General features: G+C 37.7%; 1 protein-coding gene across 1 annotated transcript; it reads left to right on the forward strand.

The window, feature by feature from the left end:
* Window positions 1-85: 85 nt before the first annotated feature.
* On the forward strand, window positions 86-22,321 carry LOC122657554 (PI-PLC X domain-containing protein At5g67130-like). Its single transcript, XM_043852292.1, has 10 exons — window positions 86-89; window positions 14,631-14,639; window positions 18,404-18,493; window positions 18,577-18,699; window positions 18,813-18,950; window positions 20,124-20,222; window positions 20,329-20,632; window positions 20,747-20,970; window positions 21,100-21,186; window positions 22,075-22,321. Exons 2-10 carry the CDS (start codon window positions 14,634-14,636, stop codon window positions 22,279-22,281), a joined length of 1,278 nt encoding a protein of 425 aa, XP_043708227.1. The 5' UTR covers window positions 86-89; window positions 14,631-14,633; the 3' UTR covers window positions 22,282-22,321.
* The last annotated feature ends 1,940 nt before the right edge of the window (window positions 22,322-24,261 follow it).

Raw genomic sequence — 24,261 nt, forward strand, 5'->3', positions numbered from 1 at the left:
ACCGTTGGATTGGAATTTAGGTAAATACAGTGTCTCACTTTACCTACCTGTGATTGAAACCGTAAAACGCGGGCGTAAAATTGGATGAAGTTGAAAAATGAAACAAACACGGCCCCCAAACCAGTATGGTCATGACTCTATAAATAAATATCTGGGATATTAATGTCAGTAAAGCAAACTCCGAGCCTGGGGGTCAAGGGCAATCGCTATCTTGGTTCCTCTCTCCCAACTAACTAACTAGGTCGCGCCAGTAGGGTTTCAAGAATCGGAATCGGATTTGAAATCAAAATTGAAATTCAGCTCCAATTTCTGTCTGATTCATAGTGGCTAATCCTCATCCCATAACTAGGTTTAGAACAGAATCTGAATGATTTTGATCGATTACTAACTTATTCCAATTGAGTCCATATCGTAATCAATTGGATCCAATCTAGACCGATTCCATTCCATGTTTTAAAACCTTTTTGTTTTGGTATGGCCATGCACTTATTGCAGTCCCATGCATTTTTTTTATTTTTTTCGTGCTTTCTTTTCTTGGGGACTAATAAATTACTATCGGACAGAATTTTGGCATGTGAACTGTGAAGAGGGGCTTATTGGGGTTTACGTGGTCTTAGATTTCCAGCCATGGTTTGAGGAATTGGTATCGAATTGACTGATTCATATCGATATTGGTAGAGACCACCACCAATTCTTGGTCAATCTCATATCGGTGGATTAGTATAGACAATGGTTAAAGTATAAAAACAAAAATCAAGTTTTTTTAAAGAAAACATTACCAATTTGGATTGATTCGGCAGAGACCAATACTAATTATTAAAACCCTGATTCTAGCTCCATTTAACCTACCACGTAACCAAAACAAACATGCAAACTAGGAAAACTTCTTTCTTATTTACTTATCACTATATCAATGAAAATTTTATCTCATTTTTACCTCATCTCTATTAGATGACCAAGAGATTCAAAATGTGTAAGTCAATAAATAAGCAAGATCAACTTTGAGTGGCCCATTTAGCCCATCCAAATTTGCCATATGGACAAATGATGTGATTACCATTGAGATAGAGAAGACGTGTTGTATTTAAATTTATTTTGGGGCCATGTTCTTTGCCCGGGAGCGCACGAGGGCACAAGCTGCGCCCAAACACATGAGGCAGGACGCAACAATCATTTCAGTCATTCAGGGGGCGGGGTGGTCACTTCACCCACGGCCCACTCCCATATGTCTAGGAGCATCCTGTGCCCCCAGTGTAGAGAACATTTTTTATTTATTTTCTAGCAAAATTTTTTATGCACAACCTACATGGAGGCCAATTGAATGGGTATAAATTAATCAAAAATGACCAAAACACCCCTACCCCGATGGGAGGAATCTCCCGTGTACGAGTCATGTCCCCTTATTTTATTGTCAAAGTTTCAAAATGACTTTTAAAAGCATTGCACCTAGGTTTTTTTTTTTTTTTTTTGGGGGGGGGGGGGGGCAACCATATTGGAAGAAGGCAAAGAGACAAAGGAATATGTTTAGTCCACATTGCTCATCTTAAAAAGTGCAATTGAGCTTATAATTATTCATAGGACTTATAAAGGGATGTGGGTTCAAAAGAAAAGTATTCCTTGTTGAGGAAGTCCGAATTGAACCTGGGATGCCTTTCGCACACCCATTTGTTGAAATTACATTTTAACTCAAATTTGAGATATGGTATGATATGATATGTCACCTTCTCACTATACGTGGAGAGTTCCGGTATGGGGAGGTGATCCCAACACGTCAGGCTCCTCTCCAATGAGAATGGCAGCCAACCCAACCGTCGGATTCTCATTGGGCATTCCCTGGTCGGGGGGCTCATTGGAGAGGAAACGGGTCTAATCCCAACTCCCCATGAAATCATGTGATTAACTCTCTCCTATGAAAAGGGTGTTTTCATCATTAAAACACCACCTTATTCCCAACTTGAGCTTCATAATTTATGAAAGGGCAAGAGATCATTGCTTGGTCGTGTAGTCCTTGCACCAACAGTCCAACGTGGGCCAATGAGAGCACACGCAAGAACATCAACATGGATGAGATTTTTTATTCCATAGGAGGTGAAGTGGAAATTTTGCTGGCTCCTATGTCTGGGTGCAAAGGTCACACAACCAAACATTGTTCTTTTTCCCTTTGTCAAAATATATATGAAGAACAACATATCACATGTATGCGCTGTAAGCCAATGTGGCCTCTGTGCCACGTCAGCACAGGATAAGAAATGCCACATCAGCACAATATAAAAAGTAATTACTTTAATTCACATTCCATTTAGAAACATTAACCATCTTAGTGGGAATGTGCACTTCATTAAGATAAAGTATTATTTCTTAATATTCCTTTTAGAAACTCTAACCATCTTAATGATTGGATATGGGAATAAGTAGTATCTCTGCATATTCCTCTTTGAAATTATAAGAACCATCTTAATGGTGAAATATGGGAATATGCACTTCATTAAGCTCCATTAAGATAAAGTCCTTGATGGGAGGAATTATTAAGATGAGAGCCTTAAGGAGATTGGACTCCCTGGTTTTAAAAGCTATATATATAGCACACAATCTATCCATCAAAGGAAAAAATGAAAAAGATTGAGAGACTTTTAAAAATCAGAAGAAGTTCAAAGCAATAACATTCTACTTCTTTAAAGAGTCAACCAAGATCGATTGAAGAGAGATCAAGATTGATTGGATAGAGGATGGTGAATCTCGGTCCTAATGGTGGAGGAATGATCCGTGTACTCCGCCTTAATTTTTTAGAGGTGGTATCAGAGCCAGAGATTATATCTCCTATCCATCAAATCTTTGGCATGATAATAGTTATCTGACCATAATGGTCAATTTTGATTCACCATTTCTTTTGCAGCCTTACAAAAGTCTTTGTTTAATATGTATATCATCATTGTTGTGAATCATTTGATTTCTCTGTTAAAGAATCATTATTTGGATGAAATCTTTATATTACGGGTTAGGGTTGTTAAAGAGGGCAGACCTTGCGGTTATCGGACTTGCCCGACAACCATTATGGCAAAGTTTTGGGCGGGAGTCTTGCCTGCAATCATTGCAGTTAATCAATGGCTAAGCCATTTTTATGGGACTGTTCTGTTAGCCAATAATAAATAAAAAAAATAAAAATAAAAAGAAGGTGATTTTGCATGATTGGAAACGTACCATACTGGATATGTAATTTGCAATTTCATTAAAGGTCTTCTTGTCTTTTACTGAGAAGTTAAAACTAATTGCCATGTGTCAAGCTCTCATATGAGGGTGCTTTAGTAATTATGAAAAGACCCGTTTTGGTTGATTTAACTTGGTGTTGATCAAATAATTTTGGTTCAATTCTAGAACTGGTTCAAGGTTAATCTTTTGGTTCATTAATTGATTTATGTGTACAATTTTGGTTGCATATATTTACATAAATCATTTTTTAAGAAACACTTCATTGGAACAGTGGGAGTTCATATTGTGGTTCTTTTGAAATGTAATTTTTGGAACACATTAAGTTAAGTTTCATGTATATATATTTCAAGGATATATGGTATGTTTGGCTGTATTAGACTACAACATAATAATTGGTGAATCTTTATTTTATTTTGTTGTTATAAGCATGCTGATTTATTTATTTATTTTTATTATGATCGACCCTAATTCAGAATTTTTTACATCATTATTATCTTGTCTTGTGTTTATAAAATTACCATTAAGGGATTTTATATGCCACATACTCCATCAAATCCCATAAAGACTTTTTGGTACTTTTATAAATATGAAAGACAATTTTTACAACTTATATACAAAGTAGACATGATGCCCACAGGTAGTGACTACTTTAATGCATACAAGTTGGGGTAGGATAAAATATTGATCATTAAGGCAGCTGATGCCCACAAGTAAGGTTGTCTAATGAGATATATTTTGATCTTATCATTTAGTTATTGATTAATGTTGGTTGCAACTGATGCCCACAGGTAAGTTGGGACTAACATTAATTTGTGATTCTGAATATAAATATTATTATTATTCAGTATAAAGAATGATAATCATTGTAACTTGCAGCCTTAGCCCATAGGCAAGATGTAGTGAGCTTGATTAAATATCACAAAAATTGACATTGTTTGAATTTTAGTACTAGAACAATAGAAATTGTTTAGCATGCTTTATTTACTATAGATCTTTTAATTTTGCAGTAATGGTTAACAACCAATTTTCTCTTCCTATGCTCAATGGGGATAATTATGTTGACTGGAGGAAAAAGATTGAACTTGCACTTATGTGCATGGACTATGATTTGGCTTTGCGTGAGAATAAACATGTTCCTCTTAAAGACACTAGTACTCCAGCTGAGATATCTCACTTTAAGGATTGAGAGCGGTCTAACCGTATTTCTTTATCAATCATCAAGGCTCATATTCATAAGGAAATTTAAAGGAATATTTAAATTTCCTTATAAATATTCAACCATTAAGATACTACTTATTCCCATATCCAACCGTTAAAATGGTTAGAGTTTCTAAAAGGAATATTAAGAAATAATACTTTTCCTTTTAGAAACTCTAACCATCTTAATGGTTGGATATTCATAAGGAAATTTAAAGGAATATTATTTCTCAATTCCTGACTGTGATACAGTTAAGGAATATTTAAAGAAAATTGAGGCCCAATTTGTGAGCTCAGACAAAGCCATAGCCATGATCTTAATAGACCAGTTTAGCTCCATTAAATATAATGCAAGTAAGGGTGTGAGAGCACACATCATACACATCAGGGACATCGCAGCCCAATTGAAAACACTGAAATTAGATATTTCTGAACCTTTTCTGGTATATTACATTCTGAACACTCTGCCTAAGGAGTTTGGCCCCTTTAAGATCTCTTTTAACATACATAAGGATGAATGGTCATTCAATGAACTATTGACCATGTGTGTTCAAGAAGAACAGAGATTGAAAAGGGAGTCAAAGGAGAGTGTGTACCAAACAACCACTCTTGAGAAAGATCAAACCGGCAAGTCTACTCAGAAGAAGAAAGCATGGAAGAAGCCTGTGAAGAAAGAGGGCATTAAGAAAGCTTCCAAGTGCTTCTTCTGTAAGAAGAAAGGACACCTGAAGAAGGATTGCTCCAAATTTAAGCAGTGGATGGAGAAGAAAGGTACTCTTCAGACTTTTGTCTGTTATGAGTCAAATTTTGTGAATTCTCAGTATGGAAATTGGTGGATTGATTCAGGTGCAACAATTCATGTTTCCAATTCCCTGCAGAGTTTTCTGGAGACAAGGCCACCGACTCTAAGTGAGCATCATGTCTATTCAGCTGAAGGGATGCCGTCTCAAGTTGAGGCCGTAGGGGCCTACAGACTAGTTCTGCTTTCTGGATTTATTTTAGATTTAGACAAGACATTTTACATTCCATCGTTTGATCGAAACCTGTTGTCGGTGCCTAGACTAGCACCAGTAGATTTTAAATTTGTTTTTGAAGGAACAGTATTTTCATTACTGAAAAACAATGTTAATATTGGTTTTGGTACTTTAGTTAATGGATTGTATTCGCTGCATTTAGATTCTACTTTTAAATGCAATTTATTATCTAATTCTATATACATTGGAAACAAATGTTGTGCTACAAATGAATAATCTTCCAAGCTTTGGCACAGGAGATTAGGACATATCTCCATTGATAGAATCAAAAGATTAATAAAGGATGGAGTCCTTGAAACTCTAGACTTTATTGATCTAGGGACTTGTATAGATTGTATAAAGGGCAAACAAACCAACAAGTCCAAAAGAGGTGCGAAGAGAAGTTCATAAATTTTAGAAATCATATATACTGACATTTGTGGACATTTTCCCACACCATGCCTGAACGGAGAGAGATACTTTATCTCCTTTATAGATGATCACTCTAGATTCATGTACCTCTACCTTCTGGTTCATAAGGATGAAGCACTTGATGCTTTTAAGACCTATAAAGTAGAAGTAGAGAAACAAACTGGTAAAGTGATTAAAATAGTACGTTCAGATAGAGGAGGGGAGTTTTATGGTAGGTACACAGAATCTGGTCAAAGACCAGGTCCATTTGCTTAATTCCTTCAGGAACAAGGAATTGTTCCACAATACACCATGCCAGGATCACCTGATCAAAACGGTGTTGCTGAACGAAAGAATCGAACATTAATGGACATGGTGAGAAGTATAGTAATTCTAATCTTTCCTCATCCTTCTAGGGTGAAGCCCTAAAGACATCAGTCTACATCATAAATAGGGTTCCTTCCAAAGTTGTGCCTAAAACACCTTTTGAGCTTTGGAAATGATGGAAACCTAGTCTACATCATGTACATGTTTGGGGATGCCCTGTCGAGGTAAGGGTGTACAACCCACAGGAAAAGAAGTTGGATTCTAAGACCATCAGTGGATATTTCATTGGGTATTCAGAACAATCCAAATGTTACAAATTTTATTGTCCTACACACACACCCAGGATAGTTGAGTCACGCAATGCTAAGTTTCTAGAGGATGACACCAACAGTGGGAGCATTGAACTTAGAAATGTTGAATTTCAGGAATTTGACATTTCGTTAGAAGCTTCCACCTCTGGAGGTGATGGCACACAATTTTTGCTTTTACCATTATTACCCTGTTCTACAACTAAGGTCGAGAAAGAAATTTCTCATGTGGATATATCACAGGAAGAACAGATTGTTGGTGACCCAAATGTTCATCATGAGGAAAATTTAGATGAACAACCAAGCTTGAGGCGATCCACTAGAACTAAGAAGTCAACAATTCCTTCAGATTATCAAGTATATCTACAAGCAAGTGAATTTGACATTGGAGTTGATATGGATCCAATATCATTTTCACAAGCTATGAGCAGCCAAAACTCTATCTTATGGTACAATGCCATGAAGGATGAGATGGAATCAATGGCAAAGAATCATGTATGGGAGCTCGTTGAGTTGCCTAAGGGATCCACAGCTGTTGGCTGTAAATGGGTTTTTAAAACCATAAGGGATTCCAAAAGTAACATAGAACGATATAAGGCTTGCCTTGTGGCAAAAGGGTTTAACAAAAAAGAAGATATTGATTATAAAGAAAACTTTTCTCCTGTATCAAGGAAGGATTCAATGCGTATTATCATGGCCTTGGTTGCTCATTACGATCTAGAGTTACACCAAATGGATGTCAAGACTGCGTTCTTGAATGGAGAATTGATAGAAGAGGTATATATGAAACAACCTGAAGGATTTATATCGGATAAGGGAGATCACCTTGTATGTAAACTAAATAGGTCCATATATGGTTTGAAACAAGCTTCCAGGCAATGGTACCTAAAGTTTGATCACACAATTACTTCATTCGGGTTTGTTGAAAATCGTGTTGATCAATGTATCTACATAAAATTTAAGGGAAGTCGTTTCATCATATTAGTATTATATGTGGATGATATTTTATTAGCAAGTAGTGATCTTGGGTTGCTACATGAGACAGAAGAGTTTCTGACTCGAAACTTTGAAATGAAGGACATGGGTGAAGCCTTCTATGTCTTAGGCATAGAAATTCACCGAGATAGGTCCAATAAGACTTTAGGACTGTCTCAGAGAGCCTATATCGATAAGGATTTAGATCGATTCAGAATGATGGACTCTAAACCAAGTGTAGCACCAATAGTCAAAGGTGACAGACTTAGCCTGGAACAGTGTCCGATGAGTGACTTGGAGCAACAACAAATGCTGAAAATTCCCTATGCATCTGCAGTAGGCAGTTTAATGTATGCTCAGGTCTGTACCAGACCCGACATTGCCAATGCAATGGGAGTACTAGGAAGATTCCAAAAGAATTCAGGAATGCCACATTGGACAGCAGCTAAAAAGGTATTAAGATACTTGAAAGGAACAAAAAATCACATGCTTACATGTAAGCGAGTTGATGATTTGGAACTAGTTGGCTACTCGGACTCAGATTATGCTGGATGTGGTGATACAAGAAGATCTACATCGGGATACATTTTTCTACTAGCTTCTGGTGCAGTTTCCTAGAGAAGCGTCAAGCAACCTAAGACAGGTTCTTCCACTATGGAAGCGAAAATGGTGGCATGCTATGAGGCAGTCTCTCATGCATCTTGGTTGAGGCAGTTTGTCACAGACTTGAAAGTTATACCCTCTATTGAAAGGCCTATTCGGGTATTTTGTGACAATACTGCGACAGTGAAGTTTTCCAACAACACTTGCTCAATAAGCCGTTGTCGACATATTGAGATCAAGTATTTTGTTGTTAAGGAAGATGTTCGGGATCAACGAGTAGCAATTGATCATATTGGCACTAAGGACATGATTGCTGATCCCTTGACTAAAGGGCTTGTACCTAAAGTTTTTACTGACCATGTGGGTCGTATGGGATCATATAGTTCCTTGAGTGTCATGAATCAAGTTTAAACTGTGTTAATGTATACATTTCAGTTTTCAAGTTATGACTTGTGGACCACAGTTTTAATTTCGGAATTCATAAAAATTCTCTGCCAATTTTTATTAATATCATTACTATTTTATTAGTGTACACTCTAAATTGAAGTAATGATTGATGCCCATTAAGTTTATAGGGGCAATTTTGATGGATTTAGAATTAACCATTAGGTTAATTTATAAAGTTTGATATACTACATTAATGTTTGATCTAAGAAGGACAATTCATAGTGATACATGGAAGGAAGTGTTCTTTGTATGAACATGTACCGCCATGATTCATGGATTGAAATTCTCATTTCAAATGTTTGTTGCTCCCTGGGATAAAGTTCGGCATGGCCATGCATTGAATTGAACTTTTATCAATTAACTTGGCATTTTGCACGTGGCACTAAAGGCTAAGTGGGAGAATGTAAGCCAATGTGGCCTCTGTGCCACATCAGCACAGGATAAAAAATGCCACATCAGCACAATATAAAAAGTAATTACTTTAATTCACATTCTATTTAGAAACACTAACCATTTTAGTGGGAATGTGCACTTCATTAAGATAAAGTATTATTTCTTAATATTCCTTTTAGAAACTCTAACCATCTTAATGGTTGGATATGGGAATAAGTAGTATCTCTTCATATTCCTCTTTAAAATTCTAAGAACCATCTTAATGGTGGAATATGGGAATATGCACTTCATTAAGCTCCATTAAGATAAAGTCCTTGATGGGAGGAATTATTGAGATGAGAGCTTTAAGGAGATTGGACTGTTAGAATTTTAGTTCTAATAAAACTCTATATGGACATAATTAAATCCCTAAACCAGGCTAATTAGGGTTTTGATCTAATAAAGTGGGGTCATTAAGTTATATTAGAAGTCTAATGTGGACTGGCGTAGTGTGGGCCAGATAGATTCCTATTGGGACTGTGATGAGTCAAACCCTATAGGGATTACTATATAAGGAGAGCTAGGTCCCCCCTCTACCCATCACAACTTATTATTCTCAATTGCTACTGAGGAGTGCATTCTTGAAAGAGAGGGAGATATTCAGTGTTCGTCGTCCCTGCGCATACGGTATTCTCATCAGGCCAGTTACTTTGGGAATAGAGGGGAAGCACCTAGATCTTTGTTCTTTATTTTCCGCTGCAATCATCATCACTATGGATGAGAAACAAGGTTGGTGGTTATATCCCTATTTTCTATTATTTATTTGATTGTGTTCTTGAACGCCCTATGGAGATCCTGGCTTATGGGATTTTGTCCCTATTCGGATCGATTTATTATAACATGTGGTATCAGAGCCTCCATAGATCCGTTATTGAACCTATATGGATTCAAAATAATAGAACATAATAAGGGAATCGAAAATTTTTTGATTCGAATCAAGGTTTTTAGGGTTTTTTCCAGTTTTCCAAAAACCCGTACGGACACTGGCATTTTGCCAATTTTTTTTAGCCTACGAAAACAGAATCTGGTCACATGGGGGCGTAGAGCTCGAAAAATCAGATTTTTTGGTGGGTGGATCAACGTCGATGGCTGCCGGACCCGCTCTCACGCCCCGGCGGCAGCCACGGGTGATCTTCACTCGCTGACAGAAGGTAAAAAAAGAAAAAGAAAAAAAAAGAAGAGGAATCTAGGTATTGCTATCGTGCACCTAATGCTATTTATAGGTGATGCTAACGTGCGCCGCTCGGGTCGGGTTGACCCGATTTCTGACCCGAAAACCGACCCGTTGACCCGGGTGACAATCCATTTTGGGTTGGCCTGAACCGACTGGACCGGGTCTGAATCGGTTCACTCGAACCGGGGTTTGAGCCAAATTGATTTTGTTTGCCTTTTCGGACCGGTTTGACCAGTACAGTCAATCGGATTTGGACCTGAACTTTGACCGGGCTTTCTGGGGGCTACGAGACTCCGTTTGGGGTCCCGTTTTTTGCGTTGGCTCTATTTTTCTGTGCTCTACACAGTGGTGCCCTCTGTTTTGATCAAATATGGATATTTTAAATATTTTTGATATTCTTTTGATGCATGCCCTTTTATGTAATTTATCGGTTCTTTCTATTGGGAACCGAACCAATTTCTGAATTACTGGAATACCTACCTTGATGAACAGTATTATTATTATTTTTGTATTAATTTTAAGACATTTAAAGCCCCTTGTCATAAAGTATAAAATAACACAATTTGTTTAAGGATGTAAGTAATTTTGGAATATCCCAAGAGAGGGTTCCATGGGTTCGACAGGATGCAGCCGCCAAAACGACCTTCCTTGTTGGATTTGTGAAACACCGGTCTCATACAGTTGTGGGATGTCCTTCAACTCTAATGTGTGGTCATACACCCAAAGGTGGTGGTCATGTATTGGTACTTGAAGGGGTACATATACAGTATGCATATGAATAGGCTGACCCTAGAATTCTGCACACCCAAAGGTGTTTTACAATTGCATGTTGGGAATTCAGACCAAAGGTGTTTTCATAACGATGTGTGTAAAATTCTCATTAGCTTATAAGGTTTCAAGCTGTACTTGCATCATGCTGATTATTGTACTGTTCATTGTTTAAATTTTCAGTCACCTTTTCTGTCAATAATAACATGGTCACTATTGAGATTCTTACTGGGTTAAATTTTAAGAAGTGGAAAGAGGACATTATGTTTGCCATGGAGATGGCAAATGTGCATACGTCCCTTGTTATAGATAAACCAATGGACCTAACAGCTGATAGTACTGAGGATGAAAAATTTGTGCATTTTGCATGGGAAAAGAGTAATTGCTTAGCTGTATTATCTATAAAGAGGCCGATATCGGAACACCTTAAGAGTGGTCTACCTGATAAATGTACTGCCAGGGAATTGCTAGATGCAATTTCCAAGAGATACCAAGTTTCATCGAATGCTAAGATTGGGAGACTTCTGCAAGGGCTATTTAATATGGAATACCATGGTTCTGGGGGTGTTAGGGATTATATTGTTTGGATGATTGACTATCAAACCAAAATCAAAGCCTTGAATATTGTTCTTCCTGATGCCTTGATTGTTCATCAAGTTCTTAATACCCTACCTTCTGATTTTGATATCATTAAAACCAACTACCTTTCCCAGGACGGTGTCTGGAGTATCGATGACCTTATTTCTAGGGTTGTATCCGAGGAAGAGAAACTACTTGTTATTTTCAAATCCCATGAGAGTGAAAAGTCTAAAAATCATACTCATAAGTCTGCCAATAAAGAGTGCGATCGGATTAACAATTTGGGACCTAAGAAAGACTCTTTCAAGAAAGAGAGTGATCGCTGCTTCTTTTGCAAGAAGAAAGGTCACATAAAGAAGGACTGCAACAAATACAAGACTTGGTTATCAAAACCCAGGCCATCAGGTAACAATTCTTTGGCTTTTGTTTGTGAGTCCAATCTATCATAAACCTCATCCAGTACTTGGAGGCTAGACGGCGGGGCAACTAACTAAGTTGCTTTTACCATATAGGGATTCATAAACCGGAAGAGGCCAAATCAGGATGAATCAAGACTTGTCATAGGGAATGATGGATATGATTGACGTAAAGTTCGTGGGAGATATCATTTTATTACTAGTTTCTAGTTTTAATTTGACTGTAAAGAATACTTTTTATGTACCATTTTTCAGGCGGAATTTAATTTCGATTTCAGTGTTAAACATTGGTAGTTACCATTTTGAAATAAAGAATAGTATGATAAATTTGTTTCAAATAAAGTTGGTTCCTGCATTACGTCCAATGGATTGTACAGACTGTGTTTATCTCCCAATGATATCTACGCCTTCCATATTAGTGAAAACATTGTTTCCAAAAGACCCTTACCTAAAGAACGGTCTTTCACATTGTGGCATAAGATGTTAGGTCATATTTCTAAGGCAAGAGTGGAAAGACTGATAAAGTCTGACATCCTACCTACTCTCGAAAGTGATCTAGAAACTTATGTAGACTGATGTAAGGGAAAGATGACCAAGATAAAGAAGAAAACTGTAGTCTATAGTTCTGACCTATTGGAGGTCATTCACATTGACATCAGTGGTCCCTATTCAGCCACATTGTGTAGGAATTTATTATTTCATCACTTTTAACAGGCGACTACTCCCGATATGGCTATCTGTTCTTAATTAAAGAAAAGTCTGAATTTCTTGACAAGTTCAAGATTTTAGGGACTAAAGTTGAGAAACAGTTGGGGAAAGTTATTAAAATTGTTAAATCCGATCGTGGGGGTGAGTATTATGGCAGACATGGCGATGCTGGATAGCTTAAGGGCCTGTTTTCCAAATACTAAGAGGACTCTGCGATAGTTGGTCAATTTACTATGCCAGGAAGTCCTGAGAAAAATGGTGTCGCCGAAAGGCATAACCGCACTGGTGAAGAGTATGATTAGTAAGACAAATTTTACCTAAGTTCTTATGGGAGAAGTTTTTTGAAAACTACTCCTTGTATCCTTAACCATGTAGTTACTAAACCCAGAAATCATCTTAGAGTTTGGGGGTGCCTTGCAGAAGTAAAACTATATTATCCGACTTTGAACAAGTTGGATCTCAGGACTACTCATTACTATTTTGTTAGCTACCCGGATCATTCGAAGGGATATAAATTTTATAACCCCTGCGGAGACACTAGAATTATGGACTTATAGGCAGCGAAGTTTTTGGAATTTAATATGGCCAAAAGGAATGATTGTTCTCAGACTGTTCGAGATAGTGACATGGTTGGTACATTGGTACATGTTCTTCTACCTATTCAGACGGATGTGGGGCATACCACGCCATTAGTTACACCTGCTGGAGTTCAGGAGCCTGATATTGATAACGATCCTTGACATTCATGTAGCACCTGATGAGATTCCTCTCAATCAGGATGCGATTGAGGATCCTATCATTGATGCAGTTCCAGCTGAGATTTCTCAGATTCAGGATGAGGCAGTGGTAGCACCATCACGGAAATCCATCAAGGGGATAAATTCAGAAATACCATCTATCTATAAGGTCTATCTGAGAGAACATGACTACGACATTGGTTGTGTGGTTGATCTAGTTACTTATTCAGGCGTTGTTTCTAGTTCGTAGTTAGATTTGTGGTTAGATGTAATGAGAGATGATATGAAATCGATAAAACATAATGATGTTTGGGAGCTTGTTGAATTAAACCTGAGGGTTTTGCGGTGGATGGTTCAGACCATCTTGTGTGGACTCAAGAAGTCTATTTACGGTCTCAAACAAGCTTTCAGGCAGTGGTATTTGAAGTTTGACAGTGTCGTGACTTCATTCAATTTTGTGAAAAATAAAACGGATCAGTGTATATATCACAAGGTCAGTGGGAGCAAATTCTATTTTCTCATATTTTATATGGATGACATCCTGCTTGCTAGCGGTGACCTAGGGATGTTGCATAAATGAAAGCAACTATTATCTAGGGAATTTGACATGAAGGACCTTGGTGAGGTTTCTTTTGTCCTTGGCATTGAGATCCATAGGGATCGTTCTCGTCGTTTACTAAGTTTTTCTCAGAGGGCTTATGTTGATCGTATTCAGGAGAGGTTCAGTATGCTGGATTGCAAACCTGAGAATGTTCCTATTCTCAAACTGAGCTCGACACAGTGCCCAAAAAATGAAGCTGAGAAGGATTACATAATGAGGTGCCTTATACTAGCGCACTAGGTAGTATCATGTATGCTCAGGTCTGTACCAGACCGGATATTACTTTTGTGATGGGTCTTCTTGGCAGATATCAGTCAAATCCTGGTCTTAGCCACTGGGTTGCTGCCAAGAAAGTATTATGGTACTTGTAGGGGACAAAAGATTATATGTAACATAAAGACACATTCCTGAACTCAAGCTAGTGGGTCATACAGATTCCAACCTTGCTAGCTGTGAGAATGATAGGAGATCCACATCTGGTTAAGTTTTTCTAATAGCAGGAAGGGTTGTATTATGGAACAGTACAAAACAAACATTGGTAACTACATTGACTATACAGGTAAAGTTTGTAGCATGCCATGGGGTTGCTACTCAGGTTATTTGACTCAGGAATCTCATAAAGTAGTCGACCATTTTAGATTCTGTGGATAGACCCATCTAGACATATAGTAATAACAGTTTTGCTGTGTTGTTTATAAACAACAATAAAGAACTTAGAGGGTCTAAGGACATGAAGGTCAAGTATTTGACCATAAAGGAGACAGTAAAGAAAGGTGACATTGCAGTGGAGCATATTGATACAGATGATATGGTTATAGATCCCCTAACCTAAGGTCTTCGCCTTTGTGTTTTGAAAGACATGTCATAAGCATGGGTTTAGAAGCATCATGGGATGCTGTTGGTTAGTGGGAGTTGTTTTGCTCCATTGTAAAATAAAGTTTATTTTCATCTGTAATTTTTACCGTATGGTAAATCTTGGCTTATATGTATCAGTTGTCATTGCGTGCAAAATTCTTTTAAACACATGAGTGTTTTATTTATTGACATGATGTATATATTTTTGATTTTAAAGTCTTAAGGAATGTGCTAACCTTAAGCAAGGCTGGGGCATTAAGTTGTTAGCCTAAAGGTATGTCTTGTAACACATAAAGTATAACTCGAGTTATTTCTGATGAGACATACAGATTCGTTAGAATCACAAAGTTTATTTCTCTAGTGAGCCTGTGCCACTTAAAGAAGAGAAATTTTGGACTGATAAACGGATAGTACATAAGGAATCACTATGTGAGTATTATCTCGTTGCCACACTACCACATTGTATCCATATTAGTAGAGTTGAGGGCTCTCGTGACCATGGAAGGCTCTGTGTCGCTTGATCATAGATGCAGTTACCGCCATGATTCGGTGTCTAAAACTCTATGGGATAGGATTGACTTTCTAATATGACCTCTAGACCAATTTATTTTAAAAAATTGTGCACATAAAGTTTTCTGAAAGAGTTGTTAGCCTGTGATTTGTTTTGGTCAAAATTGGTTTTAAATCCTTTTAAAAATAAGGAATTTAATGTAAGTCCAAGTGGGAGAATGTTAGAATTTTAGTTCTAATAAAACTCTATATGGACATAATTAAATCCCTAAACCAGGCTAATTAGGGTTTTGGTCTAATAAAGTGGGGTCATTAAGTTATATTAGAAGTCTAATGTGGACTGGCTTAGTGTGGGCCAGATAGATTCCTATTGGGACTGTGATGAGTCAGACCCTATAGGGATTACTATATAAAGAGAACTAGGTCCCCCCTCTACCCATCACAACTTATTATTCTCAATTGCTACTGAGGAGTGCATTCTTGAAAGAGAGGAAGATATTCAGTGTTCATTGTCCCTGCGCATACGGTATTCTCATCAGGTCAGTTACTTTGGGAATAGAGGGGAAGCACCTAGATCTTTGTTCTTTATTTTTTGCTGCAATCATCATCACTATGGATGAGAAACAAGGTTGGTGGTTCTATCCCTATTTTCTATTATTTATTTGATTGTGTTCTTGAATGCCCTATGGAGATCCTGGCTTATGGGATTTTGTCCCTATTCGGATCGATTTATTATAACATGGACTCCCTGATTTTAAAAGCTATATATATAGCACACAATTTATCCATCAAAGGTGTGTGAAAAGTGAAAAAGATTGAGAGACTTTTAAAAACCAGAAGAAGTTCGAAGCAACAATATTCTACTTCTTCAAAGAGTCAACCAAGATCGATTGAAGAGAGATCAAGATTGATTGGATAGAGGATGGCGAATCTCGATCCTAATGGTGGAGGTATGTTCTGTGTACTCCGCCTTAATTTCTTAGATGCACTTGCTACAATAGTAAATGCTTACTTATTTTAAGTTTAAATTCAAAAGGATAATAAAGTGGAGAAAAAAAAATTTATGTTTTAGAGACGATTTTCCTTGAGTTGTAATAAAGAACCAATTCCTTCATCGATATTCATCATCTACTTAGGATAGTACGAGACAATAGGACACATTTTGAACCACCAACAAATAAAAGGAATAATAATAACCCTACATCTAGGAGAGTTTCATTCTTGTGGGTAAAGGGAAACTTTTTCCTTATCCTTTTTGCTTAACAGAGGAAAAGAACATAAAGACTTACCCGATAGGCGACTAGACAAGCATGCCCATACTTAAGATAGGTAGTGATGGTCCATGGGTCCTCCTTTTAGGTCATCTAAAGTGTGATTTATGATTTGTCAAAGAATTTTATAGGTAAGCTCTTGTACTTAATTTCATCACAAGAGTATGTAAAAGTGGATAAAAAAAATTCCATCTCATATGTAGTTGGAAATTCTTATATCAATATGATACTTATTAGTTATGTAGAGTGATTATTTGGCAACCTTACATCCTTGGTTGGTCAAGATCAAAAGTAAATTGCAAAAGAAATAGCAAATGAGACATTCTCAACCAACCTAGAACCATGACAAGCCTACCAACACAACCACACTTTTCTGGGCAAAGGAGGGGGGGGGGGGTGGTGGTGTTGCACGCCAAGTTGAACGAATGGGAGATATCATATCTAATTTGAAAAAGGAATTCTTTTCGCCGCAACAATGCAGGAAAGAGCTTTTCAATTCTTATTTATATCTCGAATCATTCTCTTTATCAATTCCCGTGGAAAGAGAATAATTGAGCAATGCTAGTGCTTGGAAAAAACAGAATTTTATTGAAAACTACGAGGAAAACAACAACCACAAAAGTCAAAACAACAAGAGCTCGATAATCTCTTCTCTATCTCATTAAAAATAAGAAAAAATCGATTATTTCCATCTGTTTCTTAATTTAGAGTTTGATGGAGATTAGGGGTGAAACAGGATTGGATATTGGGTTGGGTTAGGTTGGGCTTTTAAAGCTTCAGTCTAAGCCCAATTCTACCCTGAACTCGGGCTGAGCTATCTCAGCCAGGTTCAACGTTGTCAGACTCAATTCAACCCAGCACTGATTGACCCTGATCAGGCTGGGCTGGGCCGGATTTCTGATTGGCCTTTTTATTGCCATTTGTGTCTTTATACCCATTTGAAAAATGGAAAAAAAAACATTGAAGAGCTGAATACAGAGGAACCAATAAAGATTCACAACCATATTACAAAAAAAAAAAAATGAGATTCACAACCATCAGTTCTCGTACGCTTGGTTTGAGGAATTATTATCCGATCGATCAATTCGTATTAGTATTAGTGAAGATCGATACTAATTCGTATTGATATCTGCGGAGATTGATATCGATGATTCTTGGCTAATTCCATATCGGTGGATCGGTACGAACGAAGGTAAAAATATAAAAAAAAATTGAGGTAAACCTGACCGATATGAACCGATCCGGATCGATTTCTCCCGATACCGATCCCCCATAGCATGCTGTTCACGCTTAATAATTGTGATCAAATAACCCGTAAAATAAACGCCGTTTGGATTCAAATCTCAATTCCCGAATTCTAGAAGGATGGGCTCATTGGGCTGTTGGTCTTTCTAACCATGAATTTCTATTAAAGCACGCTGGATTTGTGGAAGTATATGGAGGACGGAGTCAGACTAAACTATATTCGTCTCGTCCAAAGTCGTCCCAACTGGGCCTGGTGAGAGCGTGCCCGAGTTTTCTTGGTGGAATTTTACAAATTTCCTACCATTGATCGTTTCCATCCTTTTCTTTTTCCAAGCCTCACCCACAAGGTCCACAGGTCGTCGTCTTCTTTCTCTGGTAAGGAGACTTCTTCGTTCCCTCGCTACTCTCTTCTCCTTCAAACCTTAAAACTGAAAGAACTCAGAACCACCTTCCCCTCCCTCTTCTCTCTCTCTCTGTCTCTATCTCTGGGGGATTGGGGAAACGAACGAAGATAGGCATGCAGGTTCGTAATTATGTTCATATGTTTTGCATTGTTGTTTTAGGACTTGTTTTGATTACAATTACTGAATAGCCATAACCCTTAATATCATTTGCTCAGTTACACGGAGTCGCCGCTTCATTTCCAAAACTCTCTATTGCTGCTCTGTTCTTCGCCGCTTGTCTCTTCCCCTGTTCTTCCGCTCTTAAGGTTTCTTCTTCTTCTCTTCTGCCTCTCATTTCTAATTTTTCTTTTTTAAATAAGAAAATTATCTCATAACAATTCTGTGTCAGGTCGGGCAATCCTGCACTTCGAACCAAAGCTGTGGCGCGGGTTTGCTCTGCCAAGCATGCCCTGCAAACGGAAACATTAATCCAAGATGTACTCGGACCCAGCCGGTCATTCCCACCACCAAGGTACATTTTCCCCTATTTCCTAATGTTCGAATTTGTTCACTTTCTCTTGTTTTTCTGGGATTTTTTTTTCTTTCTTCTTTTCTGAATTCTGTTGTTCGTTGGTTGGTGATTAGGTATATGGGCTACCCTTTAATCATTATTCATGGCTAACGACGCACAACTCCTTTGCCCTTTTGGGAGCAAAGTCGGATACGGGTGCTGCTATCCTCTCTCCTGAAAACCAGGAAGATTCCATCACCAGTCAGCTCAATGTATGTATGGTTCCTTTCTCTTCCCTTCTCCCCTCACAGGCTCACCCTGAAACCTGAAAATCCTCTAGAAGGAGATTTAAAGTCGGGGATCTCGCCGGGAAAGTAGGCCCTCTTGGCGGTGAGCCGGTGATCCCTTGTATCTTTTGAGGACATGATTATTAATTTTAGCTTGTAATTAATAGGTGATGTTAAGAGTATTTGGTCGTTTGGGGAATTGGTAAGCTCATCTGCTCCTATCTAATTCATCTCTTAACTATTAAGCAATCCACTTGACTAACTACAATGCTGCTTCTTCTATAGTTCTATTCCAATTAGGTGGTAAAATTGATTGCACAGTTCAAATCAGTTACATTCTGGAATCTAATTCTATTTCTTACTTTTTTTCCAATTCTACCCTAATTTAAGAATCCCAACTCCTCAACTGCTTCTTACCTATCCAAATTGATTGCAAGTCTTTGTGATTTATCTCCTCAAAGTATCCCAGAAAAATGAGAAAAGTGATTCTGCAAAGTTTCCTCCCCACTCCCCCCCCCTCTGCCTTTCCATTTTTTTTTGGTGGGAAGGGGAAGGTGACAGGAAAAAAGTGTCTAATTTCTTCCTTTAACATGTAAAGATATATTATCCCTAAATCATCTCTGCTTACAACAGAGATGGGCATACCTTGATCTGCTAGACTCTGAATACCCCATGTGGAACCAAAACTGGCTAAACAATCAATTGCATGACTTAAATGCCTATATCAGATAGCCTGGATCTTCTTGAATTACCAATTAATTGGATAGTCAAGATGTGGGCCCATCATTACATGCTGGGTTGAGATGATCCTCATAGAATTTACTGTTCTTTTTTTCTGATTATTTAATATAGTGAATCCGGGCCCTCTATAACTATATTTACCTTATCCAAATAGGAAGAAAAAGCTTATTACATTATTGGCACTAGCCACAGATTTCTTTCTTACCCTTTGTAATTTTTTTTTTTTTGGTGTGTGTGTGTGTGGGGGGGGGGGGGGGTGGCTTGGGGTTGGAGTGTCCTGGTTGTCTTCTGTTTTTAGTAGAAAGATTCTTCTTTATCTAGTTGGTCAAAATAAAAGCCAATTATGCTCAACTGAGTATAAATTTTTCTTTGGATTCTTGAAGTATTCGTACTTAGAAAGTGTGAATTTCATTGCAGAATGGCATTAGGGGTTTGATGCTTGATTTGTATGACTATGAGAATGATATCTGGTTGTGTCACTCCTATGGCGGAAAATGCTACAACTACACTGCATTTGTAAGTTTGTTTTTGTGAGAATAATTATGGTTTATCTATGAAGCTGGCTTCCTCATTTGAAATTCAATCTATCTGTAACTGACTAATACAAAATTTGATAAAACAGCAACCTGCTATTAAAATTTTGAAAGAGATTCAAGCTTTTCTTGTTGCAAACCCTTCAGAGATCGTCACCATTATTATCGAAGACTATGTCACTTCCCCACAGGGATTGACTAAGGTCTTCAATGCTTCAGGCCTCACGAATTTCTGGTTTCCTGTGGCTCGGATGCCCAAAAATGGTGGAGATTGGCCAACGGTTGATGATATGGTGAAGCAGAATCAACGTTTAGTGGTTTTCACCTCTAAATCAGATAAAGAGGCATCTGAGGGAATTGCATATGAGTGGAACTATCTCGTAGAGAACCAATGTGAGTCTTACCTCCCACACACCATGCTACCTCAAAATTTGCAGCTCGGTTGACGCGATTACCAAAAGTAGAGGTAAATTCATGGTTTCTAATGGTTGTGCGGTTAAAATTCAGATGGTAATGGTGGGATGAAAGCGGGTTCCTGTCCAAACCGTGCAGAATCATCTCCCATGAACACAGCGACCAGATCACTTGTCCTCCAGAACTATTTCCCTGATGCCCCAAATCAGGCGGAGGCTTGCAAAGATAATTCAGCTCCACTTATGAACATGATGAACACTTGCTACAAAGCAGCTGGGGATCGGTGGCCAAACTTCATAGCTGTTGATTTTTATAAGGTATTGAATGTTGATGATGATTATGATTATTATAGTGGAGTTTCTTTTCTTTTAAAGTATCATTCTACCAGAGGAAATTTACAGCTGAAGAGTACTAATGTGAACTTTGTACATGTTTTCTTGTTGCAGAGGAGTGATGGAGGGGGTGCCCCAGAAGCTGTAGATGTAGCTAATGGTCATCTAGCGTGTGGCTGTACCAACATCGCCTATTGTAAGGTCAGTTACCTTCATTATAACAACACAATAGTACCAATACACCACATCTTAAGGAAAAACTTTTTAATGAGTCTATAACAGCTAAAAAATCCTAGGAGCTAATTGTAATTTGAACAATCTTTTAAGCTGTGAAGACTAGAGCCCTCCACTTGGTTGTCACTTGCACTAAAATGGTTTCGGTTTTGCAAATGGCTTGGATCCCATGTCAAAGGAGAGGTGACAGTTGGAGCTGATAACATGATCATTCTGATTTACAATGTTTGAGCTAGAGGATCTATCTAATATTCTAATGTTGAGTCCCGATCTACTGTAATCAGAGCACATTATAAATCACTGGAGCCTCAAATCATTCTACAATGATTGTGTTTAACACCACCACCCCCCCCCCCCCCCCCCCCCACCCTCCACAAGGAAAATAATAGTACCTTATGCAGGCAAACGTTTGATTGGAATCCAGTTCAATGATCAATTTTAAGAGGCGACTGAGAATGTTAAAAAAAGTTTGAATTAATGCACGGTCAGCACTTCAGCCGTCAGATAGGCCATGAGAATTGGGTATTCCCATCCAATGGCTGAACTGTTGACTGTGGCCATGTATAAAACTTTTCACCTTAATTATGCAACATCTTCTGAATGGGAATGGAAATTTAATTTAATCATCGCAGTCATGGCAAATTAGATGATAGCTACCATAGAAAGGTATACGAAGTCTACTATGACCTGTAATTGTATTAATATTATCCTGTGGAAGCACATGAAACAAGTGGGTAATCATATATACATTATCTAATTAGAAAATAGACTCTCTTTTTTTTCTTTCTTTCTGGTGTGGTAATGGCAAATTCTGTGTTTTTTGTTCTTAAAACTTAATTAACATGCGACATGCAGAAAAATGCGACCTTCGGAACATGTGAAATTCCAGCTTCAGCCCCAGAATCTAGTCCTGCTCCTTCAACTTCAACCAGAACAGCGGATCCATATAAAGATACCAGCGTTGCTGCTTCCATGGGTAGAAGACCGTTTCAACTGTGCTGGTTGGTTCACTTGGTTGATGTGGTCTCAATGACTGCTCTTTCCTTGTTACTCTGGTCATAATTTCTCTCAGATTTAGCTCCCCATTTCCTTTTCTTTTATTATTCTCACCCACAGAATTTTATATTTATTTGTTTAAAAAAATTTAATTTAATAAATAAGTTATAGCTTCACTGCTGACCATTTAAGTATCTTTGTTCTTCTGTTTGAAGCCCTATATTGAGTATTGACTTAAGGCTTGAGTAGTGACATGAGGTCCAACCATAATTTTTTGACTGGAGGGCAAACATAAAAACTGCCAGGTTCCGGTTCAAACCAGTTTTGACCGAACAAACCATAGTTTTAAAAAAAGCGGATTACATATAAAAAATTGTTAATATTTAAATAATAATAAATGAAACCGATGAACCATCCGGTCCTGATTGGAGATCGGACCGAAAAAGGGTTGTTTAGGTTTTCTGGTTGGACTAGAGATTCAGTTCGGTTTTTAATAAAAGTATGGGTCCAACTGTTGGAAGCTTCTATATGAACCATCAATTCTCAATCAAACAAGGGAGGGTGTCATTTTCTCATTATTGGATTCTCTTAACAGTTGATTTCAGTAGGGGTTGGGTGGTAATTTTGTGTGCTCAAGTAGTGATCTTTTAATTAATAAATACGGTAAGAAAGTTTAGTAGTTTTTACATTCATGTTGGGTAATGAGTGCAAAAGTTTTCATTTTTTTAGATTTTTAAAAAAATTCCACTTTGAATCATCCAATACCAAAACTTGAATCTTTGGCCTCATGAAAAAGTATATAATCACTAAACCAATGTGGCAATGGAAAAGCTGGTAAAACAAAAAAAATTCCACTTTCCCTCCACTTAATTTCCCTTGTTACCAAACGGAATTAAAGGCAAATTGATGGAATAAGGGTTTTGTCATCAACCAAAAGAGAGAAGAGGAGATGCTATTCAGAAATGGAGTGCGCAAATTAGTGCATCTAATTGCATTTCTCCAATTATATGAATTGGGTTGTGATATACATAAAAATATATTTGTACATGTGTCGATAGAACTATAAAGACCTTTGACACCATACAGACAAGTGGGCCCTTTTCATTAATGCCCATAATATCTATCCCTGAGAAAACCGACCCAGCAACAATGTCGGCTGTTACAACTGTTACAGCTCACCATCCACTTAGTCGGATCGTAAGGCAAACCGACCCGGACTATATAAACAACAATATCTCACAGAGGTAAGCAAACACATTTACTATCTAGAACCTCATTTTACTATCTTACCAGTTGCTCGTTTCTGACTTTATCATCGGAGTTACCATGAGTTAACCTCGCAAACACCCGATCACTTCTTATCTACTTTACAAGTCATCTACGCATCAGCCTGGTCAAGATTAAACAGCAACAGGTTGGAACTTGGAGATGCAATTCTAAGAATTGACCAAAGTTAGAAAAATTGAGGTTTATAATTATTTTAAAAATGCTCTCAGTAGACAAGCAAGAGTACTCTTAATTTTCAAACCCCCTCCCCCCCCCCCCCTTCAAAAAAAATACAAAAAAGGATGAGAGGACCCTTGATTTCAATTTCAACACACATGGTCTTTCTTGATCGGTCTTATCAACCAAACAACAACTCAATCTTATCCCAACTAAATAGGGTCCGCTATTTTGATCTGTCTTATCAAAATAGCCCAAATGTCTGCCGACAAATGAGATAGGATTAACTTTTGTGGATGGGGGTAGATTGTGAGACCCCTGCTCATATGTCAAATTTCAGCCTAAAATAGAATTTATCAAATAGAAAAATAAAACTTTGAAAATTCAAGATTTTGGGAGATTGCCATTGTTGGGTGGAGTACTATAGGCACCTATGGATATTCATAGAAGATATTTGCTTGAATTTGAATTTGCCATATATGGTTAATTTAGACCATGCCTGCTTTATCCAACTGTCAAAATATCACAACATCTGTCCATATGACACAATGAAGGTAGGCTATGTTGGGAGGCCCTTAATAGGACCATGTAATAAATAAGTTT

This window comes from Telopea speciosissima, chromosome 4 (genome assembly GCF_018873765.1).
Source record: "Telopea speciosissima isolate NSW1024214 ecotype Mountain lineage chromosome 4, Tspe_v1, whole genome shotgun sequence".
NCBI lineage: Eukaryota > Viridiplantae > Streptophyta > Magnoliopsida > Proteales > Proteaceae > Telopea > Telopea speciosissima.

What these genes read in the sequence shown, in the direction of transcription:
- LOC122657554 (XM_043852292.1), top strand. An exon ending in CCATCACCAGTCAGCTCAAT is followed by an intron (nt 18,951 to 20,123) that starts GTATGTATGGTT and finishes ATTTCATTGCAG; the next exon opens with AATGGCATTAGGGGTTTGAT. An exon ending in TAGCTGTTGATTTTTATAAG is followed by an intron (nt 20,971 to 21,099) that starts GTATTGAATGTT and finishes TTCTTGTTGCAG; the next exon opens with AGGAGTGATGGAGGGGGTGC.